The sequence below is a fragment of the Sminthopsis crassicaudata genome, chromosome 3 (assembly GCF_048593235.1).
Source record: "Sminthopsis crassicaudata isolate SCR6 chromosome 3, ASM4859323v1, whole genome shotgun sequence".
NCBI classification, from domain to species: Eukaryota; Metazoa; Chordata; class Mammalia; order Dasyuromorphia; family Dasyuridae; genus Sminthopsis; species Sminthopsis crassicaudata.
Window position 1 is genome coordinate 379,385,849 of NC_133619.1, and position 21,217 is coordinate 379,407,065.

The window sequence follows — 21,217 nt, forward strand, 5'->3', positions numbered from 1 at the left end:
TGACTTCAGGGCTGGTATTCTATCCACTTCACCGTCTAGCTTCCCCAGAATACCTTCTTTTAAAACCTAGTCAAGGAAAAAAATCAATTTTATTCAACTCCTTGTGACTTCATTTGGGGTTTTCTTCCAAAAATTGAAGCTATTTGCTTTTTTTTTTTTCCCCCCTCTCCAGCTTATTTTACAGATGAAGAAACTGACACAGTGTTAAGTGATTTGCCCATTGTCACACAGCTTTGTAAAAGTCTTGATCCCAGGAAGAAGATGAGTCTTCTGACTCTAGACATCCACTGCATTACCTTAACTGGCTATATATGCATTTTATTTTCCACTTAGTCTTGAATTTGGAGGCTTCTCTATTCAAATAATTTTGGGCAAGCCAATAAATATTCTTGGGCCTCATTTTTCATCTAGGAAATTAAATGGTAGTGGACTAGATGATCTTTAAGATCATTTCCACCTTTTAATCCTTTTTGAACTTGACAAAGTTGACAAAATCAACAAACATTTCAATATGTACAAAGAACAAAATCAGGATTGTATATACAAGTGGACTTCTAGTATTGTGTACATTTAAGAAGATCATAAGAATTTTTCTGCTGACCTATGAACTCTTCTGAATTTGTTTTTTATGCCATTTGTATTTTTTTCTCTTGATAACCTTCACAAAGCAAAACAAAAACAAAGGCAGAAACAATCCTCTCTTGTTACAAATAAATATTGTTAGGCAAAATAAATGCACTCATAGACTGTGCCTAAAAATGCATGTCTCATTTTAATACTTGTCAAGATATGGAAAACATTTTTTCATCAAGTTGCAAAAAAGCTTATGATTAGTCTTTATATTCATCTGAGAAATTAAGTTTGTCTTTCCCCTCAAAATCTATCAAATATTTTATGTGCATGAAGTCTTCGCGTTTTTGCAGTATAAATTCTTGTTCTGCCCTAGTCCTTTCTGCATCAGCCCATATAAGTCTTTTAAAGAATTTTCTGAATCCCGTCTGTTCAGTCATTTTTTACTCCTTAATAATATTCCATTATATATGTAATGATTTGTTTTGTCATTCCCTAATTAATAATTACTGAATTTGTTTCCACTTCTTTACTACTAAGAAAAATATGTAACTAGCAATTCATGGATCAAAGAATTTATATGATTTAGTAAACCATTAGTTTAGTAAACTATTACTATTATTTCCTATTACTATTATTTCCAAATTGCTTTCCAGAATGATCAAACCATTTCACAGCTCTTCCAATCATTTATGGCTTTGAACAATTCTCGTTTTTCCTTTTTATTTTTATCATCTTAAGAAGAATTGTCATTTATTTTAATATGTATCACTTTTATGAGTGACTTGGAGCAGTTTTAAAAATTTGGCAGTTGTTAGACAAGCTGGTCCTGAAAGAAATGCAAGCTATCTCCTTAGACTATTAATCTATTGGAAAATGGCATTTGTTGAATTTTTGGTGTGAACTTTTATATTTGGGTCATATGTCCATTTGAAACTTATTATAGTTGTATGAGAAATTTATCTAAACCTAATTTCTGCCAGACTGCTTTCCAGTTTCCCTAGCAGTTAATCTTTAGAGTTTTGGAGTTTCTAGGCTTATAAAACACATCACTTTGATAGTTTTTAGATCCCATTTCTATTTTTTAAAAATTAATTTCAAATAGTTTTGATTATTTCTTTTGTTTTTAGGTCCAGTAATCCTAGACTCCCATTTTCCATTCCCATTTTAAAAAATTGATTTCTCCTGAATTCTTGATCTTTTCTACTTCTATATGAATTTTGCTGCTGATTTTTGACACCAAAATTTAAAAATACTTAGTATCAGCATCATCCAGCCAGGAACAATGAGTAAATCTTCAATAGTTGAAGTCTTTCTGTAAAGAGTTGCATTTTAAAACACCACCACCACCTCCTAGGTATATCTTTGTAGGTTAAGTCCCCGATATTAAAAAACAAAACTTTGATGTCTGATTTTTTTTTTTTTTAATGTGAGTTTATATGACAACCTCCTCCACCCCCAATTGAATCTGTAGGATTAATTAAAACATAATTTTTTGGGAGGGTATGTGTGGGGAAACAGACTTGGATTGAATTTCATTGCAATAAGAAATGTCCTCTACCAAGTAAGATTAGTGCTTACTCTCAGTTGCCCGAGATAAGACCTGAGTTGTCATCTGATGTTGAGGCTAGCTCTTTACTGTACCATACTGGATCTCTGTCAATTATCAGATAATTTTGTTTCCTCTTTGCCTCTTCTTGTTTCTCCAATTTATTTTTTCCTCCTTTTCCTGTCTCAAATAATGGTGGTGGCAGTAGAAATAAATGTTTTGTACATGCATATATATGTTAACACACAGTTAATTCAGAAAGACTTTAGCATATCTCCATTATAAATAATCCTTACTCTTCAGTTTAGATCTGTACTGTTAAAGAAAGGTTTATTTATTTATTTATTTTAATATATTAATTTATTTTAACCAAAGGAGTTTGTTTTGTTAATTTGTTATTGATATGGTCAATTGTATTTTTTTCCTGCTAATGTTGAATCACCCTTGTATCCTTGATACTTATCAAACTAATTTGATGATAATAATTGATAGTTTGGATGAATTACTATAGACTTTATTAGAAACTTATGTTTTTCATTAATCATATTAGGATATTATACACTTGAACTTTTAATTAAATTCTGTTAATGCCTTTTTTTTCTCCACCAACTATATTTTTCTATATAGTCTGCCCCTTCTCTAGCCATTCTTTATAACAAACAATAGTTTGTTACAACAGTAGTTGTTAAAAAGTTATCACATCACAGAAGCTTTGTGTATTAATACAAATTCATAATCCTTCCCACTTCTGCAATACTATAGAGAGGAGAATGCAAGTACTTTCTCACATCTTTTTTGGGACACTCTTGGTTTTTCAATTTTTAAAAATGTTTCTTTTCAATGGCTTTGTTATATTTCCATTACACTGTGCTGTTATTCAGTATGAAGTCAAGTACTCCTTCCTCTCTGTGTCTTCTAAACTTCCCCTTTTTTCTGAGCATTTAAAAAAAAAATATCCCAAGTGATTCTGTTTTTTTTTTTTTTTTTTTTTTTTGCAGGGGAAGGAAGTGGACTCACCCCTGCTAATTTCTTTCCCCCTGCTTCCCACTTAAAGCAAAAACCTCTTGAAATAGTCTTGTAACCAGTACTCATAATCTGGCCAAAAATGCATATCACATAGTCCACACCTAAAATGCCCCATCACTTTGTTAAATGATGGAAAATATGTTGCATTATCACTTCTCTGCAGTACTTGATCATAGTTTTTAAGTCTTGCTTAAATTTCATTTCTTAATTCTGCCTCCTGTATCAATTTTTTAGAAATATATTTAAAAAAATTGAATCTCCTTTATAACTTTGACAATTAATAATTTTGTTAATGCTCTAATGCCTTTGATTACATTTGAATATAAATCATCTTTAGAAAATGAAAGTCTTTCATAATCAGCATGTATTGAATTTTGCTTTTTTTCACTAGCTGACATTTGTATAAGCCTCTCTTCTATTTATTAGCATTCATTTACCAGTGCTGATGCTGTTTTCTCAGTAACCATGTTTTTATTCCATCCCTTTTTTCATTGAAAACAACAACAACAACAACAAAAAGACAATCTTTGTAACAAACCATTAAAGAAAACAAATTCTCACACTTGTCTTGACCAAAAAATTATTATGTACCCTGAATTTGTCACCCCTTTGTCAGGATGATCCAGCACCCAATTACCATTGGTCAGAGTTGTTAATTTTTTCAAAGTTGTTCATTTAAAATTTTGTTGCTGTATAAATTGTTTTTCTGGTTCTACTCAAATCATTCTAGATTAATTTAAACAAGTCTTTCCAAATTTCTTTGAATCATTTTCTTTTGTCATTTCTTAAGTCACAACAGTAGTCTATTACATCCATGTATCATTTGTTGAACCATTCCTCAACTTATGGGCGCACTGCTTTAGTTTCCAATTTCTTTCTGCTACAAAAAACTTTTTTTTTTCCTTTGGGATATGTGCTTGGTTCTGGCATTGCTGGGTCAAAAGAAATGTTCAGTAATATTTCCAAATTGTTTTCCAGAATTTTTTAAAACAAATTCACAGTTTCATCAACACTGTATTACTGTGCCTCTTTTTCCATGACCCCTCTTAACATTTGCCATTTTTGTCAGTTTATCCTTCTGAAGAGAGTGATTTGGAACCATAAGAATTACTTTAATTTGCATTTTTCTTTTTAGTAACGATTTGGTTTTTATATGACTATACCTTAGATCTTCTCTAGAATATTGCCTCTTCATATTCTTGAAGTATTTATCATTTATGGTCATTTTTTGGTGTCAATTATGATTTTACAACATTCATTTTTGATTTTTCATACAACATTTTTTGAATTGAACAAAAGTCACTTTCACACATCATTTTCATTCCTTTAAGAATGAACGTATGCTTGGCAGAATTTCTTCAGCTTCTTGGAGTATGCCCTGCATAAGAGTCCAAATGGAAGGAGGATACTCTGTAGATCAGTGGTCCTCAAACTTTTTAAATAGGGGGCCAGTTCACTGTGCCTCAGACTATGAGAGTGCTGGACTATAGTAAAAACAAAAACTCAAACTCTGTCTCCGCCCCTCAGCCCATTTGCCATAACCCAGCGGGCCATATAAATGCACCACAGGCCGTAGTTTTTGAACACCTGCTGTAGTCTTTCGGATTCTGTTTGCCAGTGACATTGTATCCAGATAAGACAAGATATTATTTCACACAGTAAGAAACAAGTAAATGAAAAATGTATGTTGCTAAAATAATGGCAGTTGGATGGCTAGCTCATTAGTATATATTTCTTGGGTCAGGTACTGTAGATGGACAGTGACTTGGAGAGAAGACTGGCTTTCAGTGACTCTAGTACATCATCTGTTTTTCATATTAGAATTCTTCCAGTGAGAGTAGATAAATGATTCATGGAATATCATATATTCCAAAGGGAAAAAAAATTGCAAGTAATCCCAAGGTAAGCATGGTGGAAATTTGTAGAACATAAAACTAATGACTAATGATTGGCATATAAGAAGTAATAGCAAAAACAAAGAACCTGCAAACCATTGTCAAGGATATCTATCAGTGAAAAAAGGTAAGCTGCTTATATGGTGGAGTGTAAGATATAACAGATGGATGGTTTTATTATAGCACCACCCAACAAAATTAATTCAGTTCTAATACTTCCTGTCTTATGGAGTTCTCTCTGAAATTTAAATTTCAAGGAATCTGTTTGAGGAAAGTTGCACAATTATTTACTAAAACTGTTTATTCTCCTTCCAGTTTTTCTGTAAAGCTTTTTATATATCTCATATCTTTTATAGTAGCCATTCATTTTTAAGAGCATTTTTGAAAATTGTTCCTTTTCAGTATAGGACTTTATATAGACCTCATTACAAATAAGTAATTTTTCCATTGGTGGTTATTTTCTTTATCTGAGTTTGGGTCTTAAGTGCTTTGGTGGTGCTTTCATTCATTAATTATTTTCAGTCTTCCTAATTGGATCTGTTACGACTATGCTCCACCATCTTGGATGAGATGCTTGGTTGGGTTCTTTTTTCCCTGACCTTGATTTCTGGGATCCTTTAATGAATTTCCCCATTGCGTGTCTGCTTAGAGTGCTGAAAACTTTTATTGTCCCTTCTGTGAGATGTTTGACTTTCTCTGATCCAGGATATTGCTTGATCTTATGTTCCTTCATCTAGGTATTGATTAGTTTCTCATCCTCCTGGGACTTCTGAATCAGGGCTGTATTTCCTAGGACTGCTGTTTTTCCTCTGCTTGCTTTTCCTTCTTTATTTCTTTAAAGGAAATCTTTTAACAGTGTTTCCAGTTTCTGGTTACATTTTTGTGCATATCTGGGCTGGATGCAAAGACTTAATTTTTCTTTGGATCTTTTTTTTTCTTTGTCTGTTATTCATTCCAGTGCTCTTTAGATATTTCTTAAAAGGTATGACTACCCTCTCACCATCATAGCTGTGAGTATAATCTTTTCTTTTGTATTTCAGTAATTTGCTTTTGTTTTCTTCTTATATAGTTGGTTTTTATTGATTTTGAATTATAAGTATTAAATGATGAACATGAATAATGAGTAATGAGAGTATTGTTGAAGCTATCTTATTTCCTGTATATATATAGTAAAGGATTTGTTTTAAGTAAATTTATTTTCAAATTAGTTTCCTTAACATTACTAATGTGTATTTAAAGTGCATATTTAATGGGAAGAGGGAAGAAACTTTAGTTTTGTATTTGAAACCCTGACTACTTGAAGATATATCAGGAATGTAAATTTTTTAATCTAATGAAAATGGGAAAATATTTTATTTATTAAAAATTATCTTAACATTTCTTTTCAGAAACACAGTAGTGCAAAGTGAGATATATTTTTCTTCCTTATACTATCACTCCCCCCCAATTTTGTTGTTCATTCCCATTTTAGTCATTTCTAATTCTTCTTTGCCACACTTTATTTTTTCTCTTTTTTAAAAAACATGAACAGATAATTTATTAACATTGCTCCTTGCAAATACTTGTGTTTCAGATTTTTCCCCTTTCCCCTCCTCCCCACTCCTAGTTCTCAAACAATCCAATATATGTTATACATGTTAAGATATATGTTAAATCCAGTATGTGTAAACATTTATACAATTCTTTTGCTGCACAAGAAAAATCAGATCAAAAAGGAAAGGAAATGAGTAAGAAAACAAAATGCAAGCAAACAACAGAGAATGAGAATGTTATGTTGTGATCCATATTCAGTTCCCGCAGTTCTCTCTCTGGGTGTTGATGGCTCTCTTCATCGCAGATCTTTGGAACTGGCCTCAGTCATCTCATTGTTGAAAAGAACCATGTTCATCAGAATTGATCATTGTATAATCTTGTTGCTATGTCCAATGATCTCGTGGTTCTGATCATTTCACTTAGCATTAATCCATGTAAGTCTCTCCAGGCTTCTCTAATATCATCTTGCTGTGATTGTTTCTTATAGAACAGTAATATCCCATAACATTCATATACTATAACTTATTCAGCCATTGTCCAAATGATGGGCATCCATTCAGTTTCCAGTTTCTTGCCACCAAGAAAAGAGCTGCCAAAAACATTTTTGCACGTATGGGTCCCTTTCTTTTCTTTAAGATCTCTTTGGGATATAGGCCCAATAGAAACACTGCTGAATCAAAAGGTATGCACACATACTTCATATTTTCTCAGCAAAAGACTGTGGAATGATTTATCTTCCCTCCTCCACCCCACTCCCCAACTAATTTTTTAGATGGGGAAATTAAGGCAAAAAGGGTTAAAGTGGTTTGCACAATAAGTCATATAGTAAGTCTTTGAGGCCAGGTTCGAACTTAGGAAGATGAGTCTTATTCCAATCCTGGCATTTATCACATAGTTTAAAAAAGTTATAAAAATTTGATTGAGACATTTTATGGTATATTGCAGGTGACATTAAATTCTCGCAAAGTGTAAATCTTTGTAATAAAGCAATTTCATTCAAAATAGTTAAATACAAGACACTATCAATGCAAATAAAAATTAGTGTCATGTATCCTGTCAAGTATTCAAAAATATAAATTGTACAATGGATACACCACTTGAATATATTCATACACAAACAGGCCATACAATTTAGCTTTATGCATGGCAGTGAATTGGAAAGACTGAGGAGAATCGTAAATAACTAAAAATTTAAAAAACTCAAAACTACTCAAGACATGTTTCCATTTCAGGTCACTATTGTGATTTTTTAATCATATTTTCTTTAATTGGAGAATTGTTTTGACAGATGGTACAGTCTTAGGATAAAATAGTTTTGTGTTTAAAACTGAGAAAAGCCAGATTTTATTGGCTGCACATATGTTTTGTTGTGATTATGTGATGACTTTTTAAACCAAACATTTATCCCTGGTACTAAGAAAACATTTTTTAACTGTTTCTGTGAAAAAGGTCCATTTTGAAATTCAGTATATTTTTAATTATGAATCCCTACAGATAAGTTTGTTCAAAATCATTCAACTTCAAATACAAAAAAATATAGGTAACTATTTGCGCTTTATCAGAGAAAACAGCATTTAAAACTGCAAAGGTACCTGATGATCTTGAAGTCCTTGAACACGAGTATGTCTCATATAATTGATTTTTTCCACACACATAAATGATAAAAAAAACTGCTTAGAATTAGAGGAACAAACCATTATGTAGATCCTTAGAATTTTTCTTAAGTAATATTTTCTTCTTATTCTAGTTCTCAACCTGGGATCTACAGACAGAAGAGATCTGGGAATAGATTTCTGGGGTTCCATGAATTTGAATGCAAGAAAAAAAAATTACATCTTTTTTTTTTTTTCCCCAGCATTACTGGCTTCCTTTTTTAGTATTTTATTTCAATATAATTCCTTTATATTTTACTTTATACATCTGAAAACTTTCTGAGAATTTATTCCTTGATTGGTTTCACAAGACTGCTAAATAAGTTTATGACACAAAAAAGTTAAAAAGCCATTTATTCTTTTTGTTGGATATTTTTCATTTACTATATCCTTGAATACATCTTTGTAACTTAAAAAAAATACACATATCTCCTCCCTCTCCTCCCCATTCAATAGCCATTAAATAAGAGGCTTACTATGTACATGGCACAAAAAGAAATGTGAAGAACAGAAAATACTCTTGCTTTCAAGGTAATAATGTTATATATTATAATAGATTTTTTTTAAAATGTGCTTCTAGGATTTTCAAGAGACACACTTTTTCTCTTCTGCACTTCATTTTCCTTATCTGTAAAATGAGGATTGGACTAAATTAATTTTTTAAAAAGTCTTTCAGTTTTCACGTTTTAAATTCTGATTCCTTTGTCAATAATTTTGAATAAGAAATCTATAATTAGGCTTGATTGCTCATTTAAAAACCAAATCTGGGAGTCATTCTTGAAACTTTTATCCTTGTACTAATTCTATATTTTATAAGACAAAACATCATATGGCTCTAACTGTTCTTCTATAATGTATTAGAAATGAATTTATATTCTAAACTGACATTGTTCTTATTGATATTTCTCTCAGCTTAACAGTGATGAAGTTCATTGATGTTTTTCCTTTTATTTCTCATTTTTCTAATAAGTAACTTTAAAATAGGTCATTATATTTGTCTTAATTGCATGTTATTTTCTTTTTCTCATTTTTTTTTTTTTAATTAATCTCAGAAATATTTAAGTGCCGTACAGGATCATGCTTAAATTAGTGCTCAAGTATCCATGTAGGGGAAAAAAAATCTAGTAGATGAATGTTGATTGTCATGTTATTAAACAGATAACTTGTTTATGTGTTTAGGTAGAAATTTGATGAAGATGATCTTTATAGTTCAGTCACTTAAATAAGCAAAAAGTTTAGGTCAAAAATTAAACAAGAGGAGGAGAGAAGTTTGTATTACTTTTGGGAAATTGGAAAGTTTGGATGTTTTAATAACCTCAAACAATTCTCTGAAATATAAGTCCATTCTTCTCCATTCTGCTATAAGACTAATAATTTCCAAAATCTAATGAATATAATTTTAGAATTTTCCATCTTTGAGAGGAGAATGTTATGATTTTCTACTGTATTATATTACTGTCTTTTTGAAAATTTTTTCCTATTATGGATTTAGATATTAAATTTGATGCATATATGATTGGTAATGATGGTTGTTCAGCACCAAAGTATAAGCATAATGTATTATCTTCTTAAATTTGTGAAAAAAAATTTTTTTTTCCCATCTGGGGGGCAGTTCTTAGTTTTAACTTGTTATTCTATATTCTATTTTTGCCCTATGAGATTGTTTTAAAAAAATGTTTTTTTAATATTTTACAGCATTTAAAAAAAACCAGTTTTTTTGAGAAAACTTTACTTTTTTAAAATAAAATTTATTGATAGTGTTTTGTTTTTTTTTTAACATCAATAAAATTTCTCCCAGCATTACCCCTTTCTCAGAGATTGATGCCATACAACCAAAAAAAGGGGGGGAGGCGTGGGACCAGGAAAGTACAATAATTCATGAGAAATATCTGAATATGCATGATATTACAATTCTGGACTATCCATGTCTCCAAGAAAGTAGGTTTGAGGTGTTTTCTCGTTTTTCTTTTCTTTATAAGCTTCTTGTTACCGTTTTTTAAACTGTCGGTGCTGTTTAAAGTGTCTTTTTGAGTCTTGTTTCTGTTTAACTTCATTCCCTTCTAGAATTTGTTTTTATAATTTCTTTTATTATCTAACAGTCAAATGATTCCTACATCTAAACCCTTTCTCTTCTTGATTGTGGTTCTTTTTGTGCTATTGATGACTGGTTGTCCTTGGCCCAAAATTAGAAATTAGAGCTGGGAGGAATTTTAATTAATTAGCTAATTCAGTATTCTCACTTTATTGATAATGGAAGCCTAGAGCTGTAAAATAATAATCAGAATTCTACAGGTAGTAAATAATGAAGCAGAATTTCTATTCTAGAATTTAGGACTCTAATCTCTCCAATTCTTTTTGACTTGAGTTCTTACAGCCATTCTGTTTCATCCACTACCATGTTATATAGATAGTCTATTAATAAAAACATTTCTGGAACCTGCTTTTTAAATTTGTTTCTGTAGCTATAATCTTGGACAGAGCCCATTCTCATATAGTATTGCTGTAGAGTCTCTACTTCAGTCCTTACTTCCAAGTTTTCATTAGCTGATTAATGAACCATTTGACGTCAAGGTTCTGTTTTATTTATCAGCAACCTTTTCCATTATAGTAGAAGATGTTATCATACTTAAATACTTTGGGATAATAAATTATTCTCATTAATCTTGTTTAGTTATGACATAAAAAGGTATTTAGCCTTTCTCTTTTTTTCCCTCTTTTCCCCCCAAACAGTGATTTCTGTAAGGAAAAGGGAAGTAAAATCTTTGGTGCTTTCCCCTCTGGGAGTATTTTATTTCTCCATTATCTTTTTAATTGACATTCAATCTGGAGAATATTTTACTTGTAAAGATTTTAATAAAGAGTTATATACAGTGAAGAGTTGTATGGTAAATGGAATCTTGGGGGGGGTATTTTTTTTTTTTTTTAATGAATTCCTAATTCTTATAATCAATTCTTTGAATGACCCTGGGCTTTGATTTGCTTACCTTTCCTTTAAGCCCCACAGAAACCATACCTACACTTCATTTCTTTGTTTTCTGAAGATAGTCCCTTTGAGGAACTCGGTAATGATCTTAACTATCCTACATGTTTTAATTCATCTTTTTTATTTGTTCTGTCTCCCCATCTAGATTATGCTACTTTAAACATGTGAATGTGTAATTTTACAAGTTGATGTATAATAGCGATATGATTTGGGGGCTATTTATTGCTTTTCGTTATTCTTTACTCAACTAGCTTATTTCCTTAGTGCATGTGGTTATTCTTAGTAAACTGCTGATATTTTAAATTTTTTGTCTTAATTTTAATGCTTAAATCTTATTTGGAGTATGAATCAAAATGAAAAGAGATTCTCAACTTCATTTGTAGGAACATAGTGTGTGGGATGGGGTGCTAGACACCTTTTACTCAGATTGAATACTCAGAGGAATCTTCAGATACAAACAGGAAGCATTTGTTCAGTCCTTGCAAGAAGAGGTCCCGGCATAGCAGCTGAGCTGCCCAGCTTGGTGTGTGGCCCTGGGTGGGAAACAGGAAGTGAATTATATAGCAAAAGACTTGGGTTCATTGGATAGATTGAAAAGGAAGTAACCATTGACCAATGATCAGCAAGGCTGTCTACTTCCTGTGGGACATGTAACTTCCTGAAGCTTAGACCTAGGGTCTGACCATTTCTGCCCTACAGCCCTCTGGGAAATGGGGATCATGTGACTTCCTGAAACTTAGGCCTAAGGCCTGACCCACTCCATCTCATAGACTTTTTGAGAAATCTTCACCTGGTCCCATCCAGTATCTCTTCACTTTGAACCACTCCTTATAAAAATCTAGCAATTTTAAAGACAAAAAAAGAAACCAAAAAACAGTTAAGTGACTAATATATTGAAAAAGTCTGAAAATGCATGTGCCCTACTTGTGTATGTGCCACATCTGCAAAGGGGAATATCAAGGCCTCATATATATATATATATATATATATATATATATATATATATATATATATATATATATATATATCTTTTGAATCCTTACTTGTTCTAAATATCACATTCACTTTTGATTTTTCAGTGTGTGCTTTTTCTTTCTGTTTACATTATTACAGTTGTATTTTTTCTTGTGTGCTTTTTTCACTATATCAGTTTACATAGATTTTTTTCCACATTCTATATTTAACTCATTCATCATTTCTTATAGCACAGTATTGATTATATTACATTAATATATTGAAATTTGTGTAGCTAGAGACAGGATAAATAAAAAGAATGAATTAACACATGTAGGACATTTAAGTTTTGTAATAGATCATTTCAGAAGACAAAGCAGTGAATTCTAGGTATGGTTTCTGAGGGGAAGAGGAAGGTAAGCAATCAAAGCCCAGGTCATTCCAACAGTTGATTACTTATAAGAATTAGGAATTCATTAAAAAAAAAAAAAAAGATTTTATTTACCAAAACACTGTTTATACTCTATACAAGCAAATTATTCTCTGGGCTGAAAATCAGTTAAAAGGATAATGGGCATCTGCTGTATTTCCAATTCTTTGCATATTTGTTGTTCTAGTTAATTTTTGAATAAGCTGACATAAACCTATTTTATTCACAGGTAAAGTACTGAAGTATAGATTACTGACCTGATAATAAAAACCTGTAATAAAATGGCAATGTCTAGAGTACCCACCCCACCTCCACCTGGAGAGATGACCTGTGGGCCTATAGCCGAAAGTTGGTGTTATACACAGGCAAGTATACTTTTATAAATATCTTATTTTAAGCTTTAAAATAATAATATAACTGACTTTTGAAAAAAAAAAAAAACAACAACAACAACACTGAACATTTTCTGAATAGTTTTTAGAATTTTGCTAATCTTCTGGGGAGAGGTAAAATATATAGTGAGTTAGGAAATTTGGCAAGCCTGTATGAAGTCTTTTCTCTTATCAACAATCTTAATTTCTATTAGATGTGTAGGTTGCAGAGAACGTATAGATATGCATTGGTAGAAGGAGTTATTATGATCTCTCTATGACATGACAGATCTGAGGTCTTCTCCAACCCTCCATCTTAAAAGCTCGGTAACATTTTATGAAAAATGCAGGAAAAAGCTTACAAATGTAATTTTTTTCTTTTTAATCTTTTAGGTTAAAGTAGTAAAATTTTCCTACATGTGGACCATTAATAACTTCAGCTTTTGTAGAGAAGAAATGGGTGAAGTTTTAAAAAGTTCTACATTTTCATCAGGCCCAAATGATAAAATGAAATGGTAAGACTTTGTTATAAACTACTTTATATTGCTAATTTTTATTTTCTAGTAGGCATCAGTAAGCAATGGAATACAGTTGATGTCAGTCATCCATGGTATTGTGGAAAAATTAAAGGACTATGGATGACTTAGTAGAGATGTCATGTGTATCATAAATTCTTACATTTCTCCATATGAACTTGTTTTATTTTAGGTGCCTGAGAGTAAATCCAAAGGGATTAGATGATGAAAGTAAAGACTACTTGTCCTTATATTTGCTTTTAGTCAGCTGCCCCAAAAGTGAAGTTCGAGCAAAATTCAAATTTTCCCTTCTAAATGCTAAAAGGGAAGAAACAAAAGCAATGGGTAAGTGATTTTTACAGAGAGTAACATAAGGAAATCCCTATGTTAATTAAATTGAACCCCACTCTCACTCTTGTATTTTGCCTACTTCCTCTGACTTTGTAGTTCCTTATCATCTTTTCACCCCTTTCTCAGCAGGGTGTGTGTGTGTGTGTGTGTGTGTGTGTGTGTGTGTGTGTGTGTGTGTGTGTGTGTGTGTATTTAAGGTTAGGTTTAAGTGACAGCAAAAAATTGTGGGTTGATATTTTTAAAAATATTTAATAAAAATTGTGGGTTGATCATATATGTAGTAATAGGCCATAAAAATAATTATTGCTAGTTTCCTGTTTTTCACATATTTTGATATTTTAAATTAGATCAAGTAAGAATGAGTTATTTAATTGTTTTTATGTGAAGTGGGGAAATACAAATAGAAACATTCTTCCCATTGTCAGAGTTTACATATTAAAATATTTAAGGATGAATTTTTTTTATAATTTATCCATTTTATTATCTCAGTATGCTGAATGTTGAAAAGTTTTCTAAAAAAATATTTTTCTTGTTCAAAACTCATACCCAGTGGATTTTGTTACATCATTTTCAAATTCTCTCTGACAATGAAGATTAGTACCCATCCTATGTGACAATCACCCATGTCCTCTTGAACTTTGCTACAAAGGGTTTATCTAACAGTGGCTTTCTCGTTTTCTCCTGATAGATTAAACTTATTGGTGTGGTGCTCGGGTTGTTGACCTGCCATTGTTTGTCTTTAACATTTGACTAATCTTCTGTTCTGTCATGTAGTTCTTTAATACTGTATTTTATTCTCGTTTTTCAAAGTTACTCCTTGAACATATTTCTGCTTTCTCATTCCAACCATGTACCTTTCTACTACCCTTTATGTGACACTCATCTGTAGTTCTTCATAGACATTGAACTTTTAATTGCCTCTCATATCTCATTGCTGTAGTGAGGGCTTGGCAATATGTTTGTATTGAAAAGATGGGTTTATACTTTTATAGGAAACTTGTTGTTAGCAAGATGAATTCTCTAAAAGCAATTTGGTATGCTCTCATCCAGTATATTGGAGGGAATATTGGACCTAGAATCAATAAGACCTGAATTTCATATCTTTTGTGAGTTTATTAGAGAATTTTTCAGTAGTGTTGTTTTTGTCAATAACATATTTTAAGGAATTCTAATTAATCTTGCATGAATAGGAGACATCTTATTATAAAGATGATGTTTTGGTCAACAAAGTCAAATCTTTTTTATAATCAACAAATGGTAAGCATGATATTTTGTATTCTCTCTATCTTTCTCATCATTTACGAGAGATGGTAAAGATGTGGTCTATTATTAAATCATGTTTTCAAAAGCTTGTTTCTTATTAATGTCCTCATTGAAAGACACTATCAATTCTTATATACTCAACTTTCGTCAGGATTTTGTTTACATGATAGAATAGGTATATATGTCAATAGTTAATGAAATTTTCTCATTGACTTTTTTGGGGGCAGAAGGAGATATTAACAAGTTTTAAGAATTTTTCAATTCCTCAGTTATCTTCCCTTTCATTCTTTGGGATAACGATTATATAATCTTCCAGATAGAGCTTCTCTATGTGTTACTGCCATAGAGATTATATATATTAGGGTCCAAGTTTGATATTTCCACTATTCATAAAGGAGAAATGAAGTGTCGCAATGTCTTCTCCCCCCATTTTGTAGGTGTGTGTTTATAATCTTTCATACTAGAATGCCCTTGTAATGACTTTGTCTATTTAGATATTGTGCCATATTTTATTTAAACTGGTTTTATTTACTACTCTCTGTTTTATGAGACAATATTCTTTGTAACTGTCCATTTTCCTTTTTCATTATATTTTATAGATGAACTCATATTTGGATCTGGTATTGCCTTTTGCAGCCATTTTTCTCCATTTGATGAGAAAATTAGATTTTGTTGACATGGATGGTTTTTTTTTTAAACAGTTAATTTTTGAGCATTGAAATATATATTGATATATTTTGATTAAATTACTATAAATGTTGTCAATGTAATTTCTGTTGTCCCTTTCTTATTTTTCATTTTTAGGAGCTTAAATAATTCTGGATTAAATTATCTTAGTTGCATGCTATGTCTTTTCCTTATTTCCTTTTTAAAAATTCTGATCTTCAGTCTGTTGAATTGATAGTTCACTATGCCTAGATAATCGGCTGTAAGATAACTCCCAAGTGTTCTGTCTGTTAAAAAAAAAAAAAAAAAAGTATTTGGTTTCATTTTTTTGTTCATACTTCATGACTCCCAATTATTTTTGAGAAAGTGTTTATCATATGAAGCTATTTAAGTTTTTTAATGATATACACATTTTTTTCTCTTATTTCGATCTTTTAAATTATATTTTGCCACTTATTATTCCCCATCCCAATTTTTCCCCACCTTTTTTCACTAAGTATTAGAAAGTATGTTGATTTGACTTTAGGGAATAGTCTTATCAGATACTTAATAGAATAGTAGGACCACCTTAGCCACAATAACTAATGTTGATTTTAAAAAAAAAAAAAAAAAGTATTTTCATGGAAGTTTCTTTTTTGTTTTTTTTGCTAATGCTTAATTAGCATTAGTCTTTCATTTTAATTTATTTTTATTTTCCCCAGTTACACATAAAAATATTTAAAAGTAACATTTCTTCATAAATTATGTTTTGAGAGAAATCAGAACAAAAAGACTATGTACGGTGTATTCCTGGCTCTGCTTATTTTGTTCAGCATTAGTTCATGTAAATCTTTACAGGCCTTTCTAAAATGAGCTTGTTCATCATTTTTTATAGAATGATAATATTCTATTACTTTCATATACCATAACTTAGTCAGCCATTCCCCAATTGATGGTAATTTATTAATTTTCCAATTCTTTGCCATATAAAAAGAGTTGTTACAAACATTTTCGTACATGTGGGTTTTTTAACCCTCATAGGATTTCTTTGGGATAGTGACCCAGTAATGGCATTTCTGATTCAAAGGGTATGCACAATTATATAATTCTTTGGACATTTACCATCAGTCTTGAAATAACCGGTAAGCGAATGTCTCAAGATGTAGGGTATCTTGTAACTTTTGTGTAAAGGAAAGATTAAAAGGAACTTGGCAAACACAAACCCGCCTGTTTACCAAAAACATCACCTCTAGCATTTACCAGTATTAGAGGCACTCCCTGCCCGGTGAGTTATAACTTTAATGGCCACGGTATCCTGACGTGCAAAGGTAGCATAATAAACCTCAGCCAACTCCTTTGCTCCTTGATTTTTCCATTTACCTGAAACTTTCTTCTATTTTTGATATAAAAGTAGAATGTCAGTTTTACTTGGTTTATTCTTTTGTTATTAAATAATCGCAGATTTGGAACGCCAACCATAAAATTAAAGTTTGTTGATAGTTTAAAAATACTTAGCATTCTTGACTCCCTCCTTTCTTACTGTCATTACTTAGAAGGTGACCAATTGAAAGGTAAATGATGAAGATGCTTCAGCTTTCTGGGAATGGCCAAAGTTCATAACATTTGATAGGATCCCAATGCTTAAAATTCTAGAAATTTGTGAGGTGATGGTATAATAGAAATTGCAGAAAAAATATTACTCAATTATGTGTTTCTGAGTAGTGCTAGATATTGATAAACATATGCTGATATGTTCTTATTGTATGTTTTTATCTTATATAGCGTTAAATTTGTTCTTTGTAGTCTCATACTTTATTTCATTCCTTTTGTTCTACACAATGCTTATGATGGAAACCAAAGAGTCTTCTGGATTTGATATGCATAAATATATACATACATGCATGTGCACATAGAAAAAACAAAAATGACAATTGCCCTTTTTGATATTTTTAAAGAATTGATCCATATAACTTTGAAAATTTCAATATGATTATCCAGTTATATTTATACATTTCATGTAGCCACATTATCATTAAGAATAACTTTTAAGTTTGTAAAGTGTGAAATTTTTTTTTTTTTAAATTCCTTTCTCCATTAGAAAGCCAAAGAGCATATCGATTTGTACAAGGAAAGGACTGGGGATTTAAAAAATTCATTAGGAGAGATTTTTTGCTTGATGAAGCTAATGGTCTTTTACCAGATGACAAACTTACATTGTTTTGTGAGGTAGGTACATTTTTCAGTTTCACAAAATTGTGACTGAATTTTGTAATTTACAAAAAATAAATGAAAATTACAAACTGATGTTGCAATGTTAATGCTTTTATAAAATGTGAAATGCAGTTGATGTAATTGGTTTATTTGTAAATGAGCACCCAGAGAAAATTGAAATATGTTTTATCTGTCATTGTCTTCTTTTTGAGTAAACCTTGTTTTACATGGTTAGTATCATCTGTTGCATTTCCTATGGATTTTTAATGTAAGTTATTAATATTTGTGTTAATTTTTATAATTCTAACCCTGTGAATTAGGTAGTACAAGTATTCACATTTCAAGAGATTTGAAGCTAAGGGATTACATGACTATATTGCATTTGTACAGTTAGTCTGGTGTTGATTATATGCATTGCTTTTTATATGTTTATATCAAAAAAGTTAAAAAGAATTTTTGGAGTATACTTTAATAATTTATAAAATTGTCTAACTTGAGAATGTTCAAACAACTTGTCACAAAAATATTAGGTGTTGGCTCTTGAGAGAATTTTAAAGCTCAAGTACCCAGCTCTGTAACTAGTATCATAAGATGAATGTCAACTGACCAAAAAAACTTCCTAATTTTACTTTTAAATAATTTTTCATCCTACTATATTTTTTCTTTGCCTTATTTACATATATACACATGTAGACACAAATATTATACACATACTGTATCAATTTATACAAGTTAGTATTCTGAGATATTCTTAAATTATAGTTTTCCAGTGATATGTACATGAAGTCCTAAAAAAAAAAAATAGCACTATTGCCATTATTTAAACTTATATTTTACATTTTTCTCAGTTTGGAGCTTTCAGTTGTTACTCTGGAGGCTTGATGTTGCTTATAGTTAATTACTTTTTATATTTTTGAGACAATTGATTTCTCCTTGTATGAGAAGGTTCTTGTCAGAGAAGTTGAGTGTGAAATACTTAACTTTATTACTAAAATGTTTGTAACTTTAAAAAGTTGTGTTAAAAATTTAATCAGCAAATTAGGGAGTGATTTAGAATATTCAGTATTATATACTGACAAGTTATAATTGTTGTAGACCAATTAATTACTTAGAAGACTCATAGATGCTGTCAATAATTTAACTTAAATCTCTGTATTTTGAATATATGTAAAATTTTTTTGGCAAGATTATAACATAATTAAATGTCATTATGTTGTATCAGAGGAATAACTGAAATGTGCCTCCTGAGAATACATAGTATAAATATAGTGCATCTTATTTTCACTTAGACAAGTTAAATTAACTGTATGATGAATTTGTTATGAATACAATTATTTGGTTGATAAAGCAAATATAACAAGTGTCTTGTGGTTCTTCAGGGCTCATCACAGGATCATTCTTAAGTTTTATTTAATTTCACATAATTTGAGCATTTGCTGCTTGTGGCTATTCAATTAAAATACTTTTTAAAAACCCTTTTATATTAAGTATTCTTAATGTAGTATATTCTAAGTTATGCTTTAGTTGTGTTGAATTGTTTAAGTTAATATATTAAGAAATATTATTATAACTTGTTTTCTATAAAATTTATTTGCTAATTTTATGAATCAAAATGCATTTCTAAACATTTTAGAATATTTGAAAATCCGGAAATTCAGAATTAAGGCTGTAATTAAAATTTATTTTTTAAAACTATATCTTTTTGGGGGGTGATTTTCTTTCTGTAACATTATTAGCCCTTTCCTAAAAGACCCACTTTCATATTAATTTATATTGATTTATATATTGACAACAAGTAGATTCAGCTTTTTTGAGTCCTCAAAAACTTAAAACATTCTTTAACTGTTTTATACATGTGTGGATAGGATATCCCTGAAGTAGTTATAGCATTTATATTAGTTATAGACAAAGTAAAGAAAAGTATATATAAACAATTTTTAATACCCTCCTCCCGAAACATATCCTCATCTTTTATCTAGCCCAGTCTCACTGATGCGACTTCCTTCCACAGCATCATCAGCACTGCTTGCAGAAGAGGAGGAAGCGTTGCACAGAGCCAACATAGAGAACTGCCTCCTCCCCCTCCCCTGCAAGTGGTGCTGTAGGCAGGTAAGGCAGTTTGGTGCTATTCTCTTTGTATAAATCATAACCTGGCCTGCAAATTACATATTTCAGTGTAGTGACCAGGAAGAAAACATGGGCAAATTGATTTTTTTTTTTTTTTTTTTTTAAGTATGAATGGCAATATGAAAATATTTTGGAAAAAGTATTTGAGGAAGCAGTATGAGCAATATAATATTGGCTTAACCAATCTTCCCACACATATATATATATCGCACTCTGATGCCCAACATATTTGCAAATTCCCCTAGAAATCCTGTAATATTTAGATTGGCCCTAGCCTGGTATGTGGCACTAAATTAACAAGAGTCAGATAAAGAAGAGGACATCTTGGATAAAATGGATTTCGAACAACATGAAGTGGTACCATGTAGCCCTGAATTTTTAGCTTAGTTAGTATTGCCCTTAAAAGCTGGGTTGGTTTTTGAAGATTTACTTCTCATCTTTCGGATCTGAGTGGCATTAAGTCCTAACAGCTTAAACTTTTTAAGGAATCGCAAGATTGACCCAGATTTACTCAACAGATGGCTGACATTAGGCCAAGTTACACCTAGAGAAGAATAGATTGCCTTTCTGTTTTCCTTTAAATTATATTTTATGGGTCTGGCTCAAAAAATGGACCATCTTCTTATATTTGAGGAAAGAAGTGGTGAGTTTTTTATTATATTTACCCTATTCATTTACCTTTTTTTAGATATGACTTATTTACCTCAAAATTTCACCTTATCAGCCTTATTTCTGAATTTTTGATTCTGAGTTTAAATCAGAAATATTTGCAATTATATTTATGTACTCTCATTTCATTATTTTAAATAAAGTTAAATGATTTAATTTTGTCACTTTCCTGTTATGACCATAACTACTAACTTTAGTTGCCTCTAAACTTTAGCTAAATTATTCTGTCACCACATTTACAAACTATTCCCCAAATTATTTTGTAATGTAGAAAGTTGGTTAAAATTCTTGATAGCCATATTGCTGCAATAAACTTATTCGTAGTCTAGAATATTTTAAATTGTGGCAGAATAGTATGTTTCATTCATGATTATGATTCTGCTTTTTAAATTTTTTATTATTTCCTAAAGACATGCAAATCATTTTCTTCCTATCACTTTCCCCCCCTACTCTTTATTCTGAATACACACTTA

The 21,217-nt window shown here is 30.8% G+C and overlaps 1 protein-coding gene across 4 annotated transcripts in view; it reads left to right on the top strand.

Annotated features, from left to right (window-relative positions):
- SPOPL (speckle type BTB/POZ protein like) overlaps positions 1–21,217 on the top strand; it is an 88,646-nt gene that overhangs the window by 44,178 nt on the left and 23,251 nt on the right. For 3 of the 4 annotated variants that reach the window (XR_012488169.1, XM_074301935.1, XM_074301934.1), the window contains exons 2-5: positions 12,822–12,957; positions 13,357–13,478; positions 13,672–13,823; positions 17,836–17,963. Coding sequence is in view for 3 of the 4 variants with exons in the window: in XM_074301935.1 (XP_074158036.1) it covers positions 12,874–12,957; positions 13,357–13,478; positions 13,672–13,823; positions 17,836–17,963 (486 nt within the window). In the remaining variant the exon portion in view is untranslated. Of the gene's footprint in view, positions 1–6,986; positions 7,008–12,821; positions 12,958–13,356; positions 13,479–13,671; positions 13,824–17,835; positions 17,964–21,217 lie in introns of those variants that run through there. The other variant, XM_074301936.1, reaches the window with a different exon arrangement.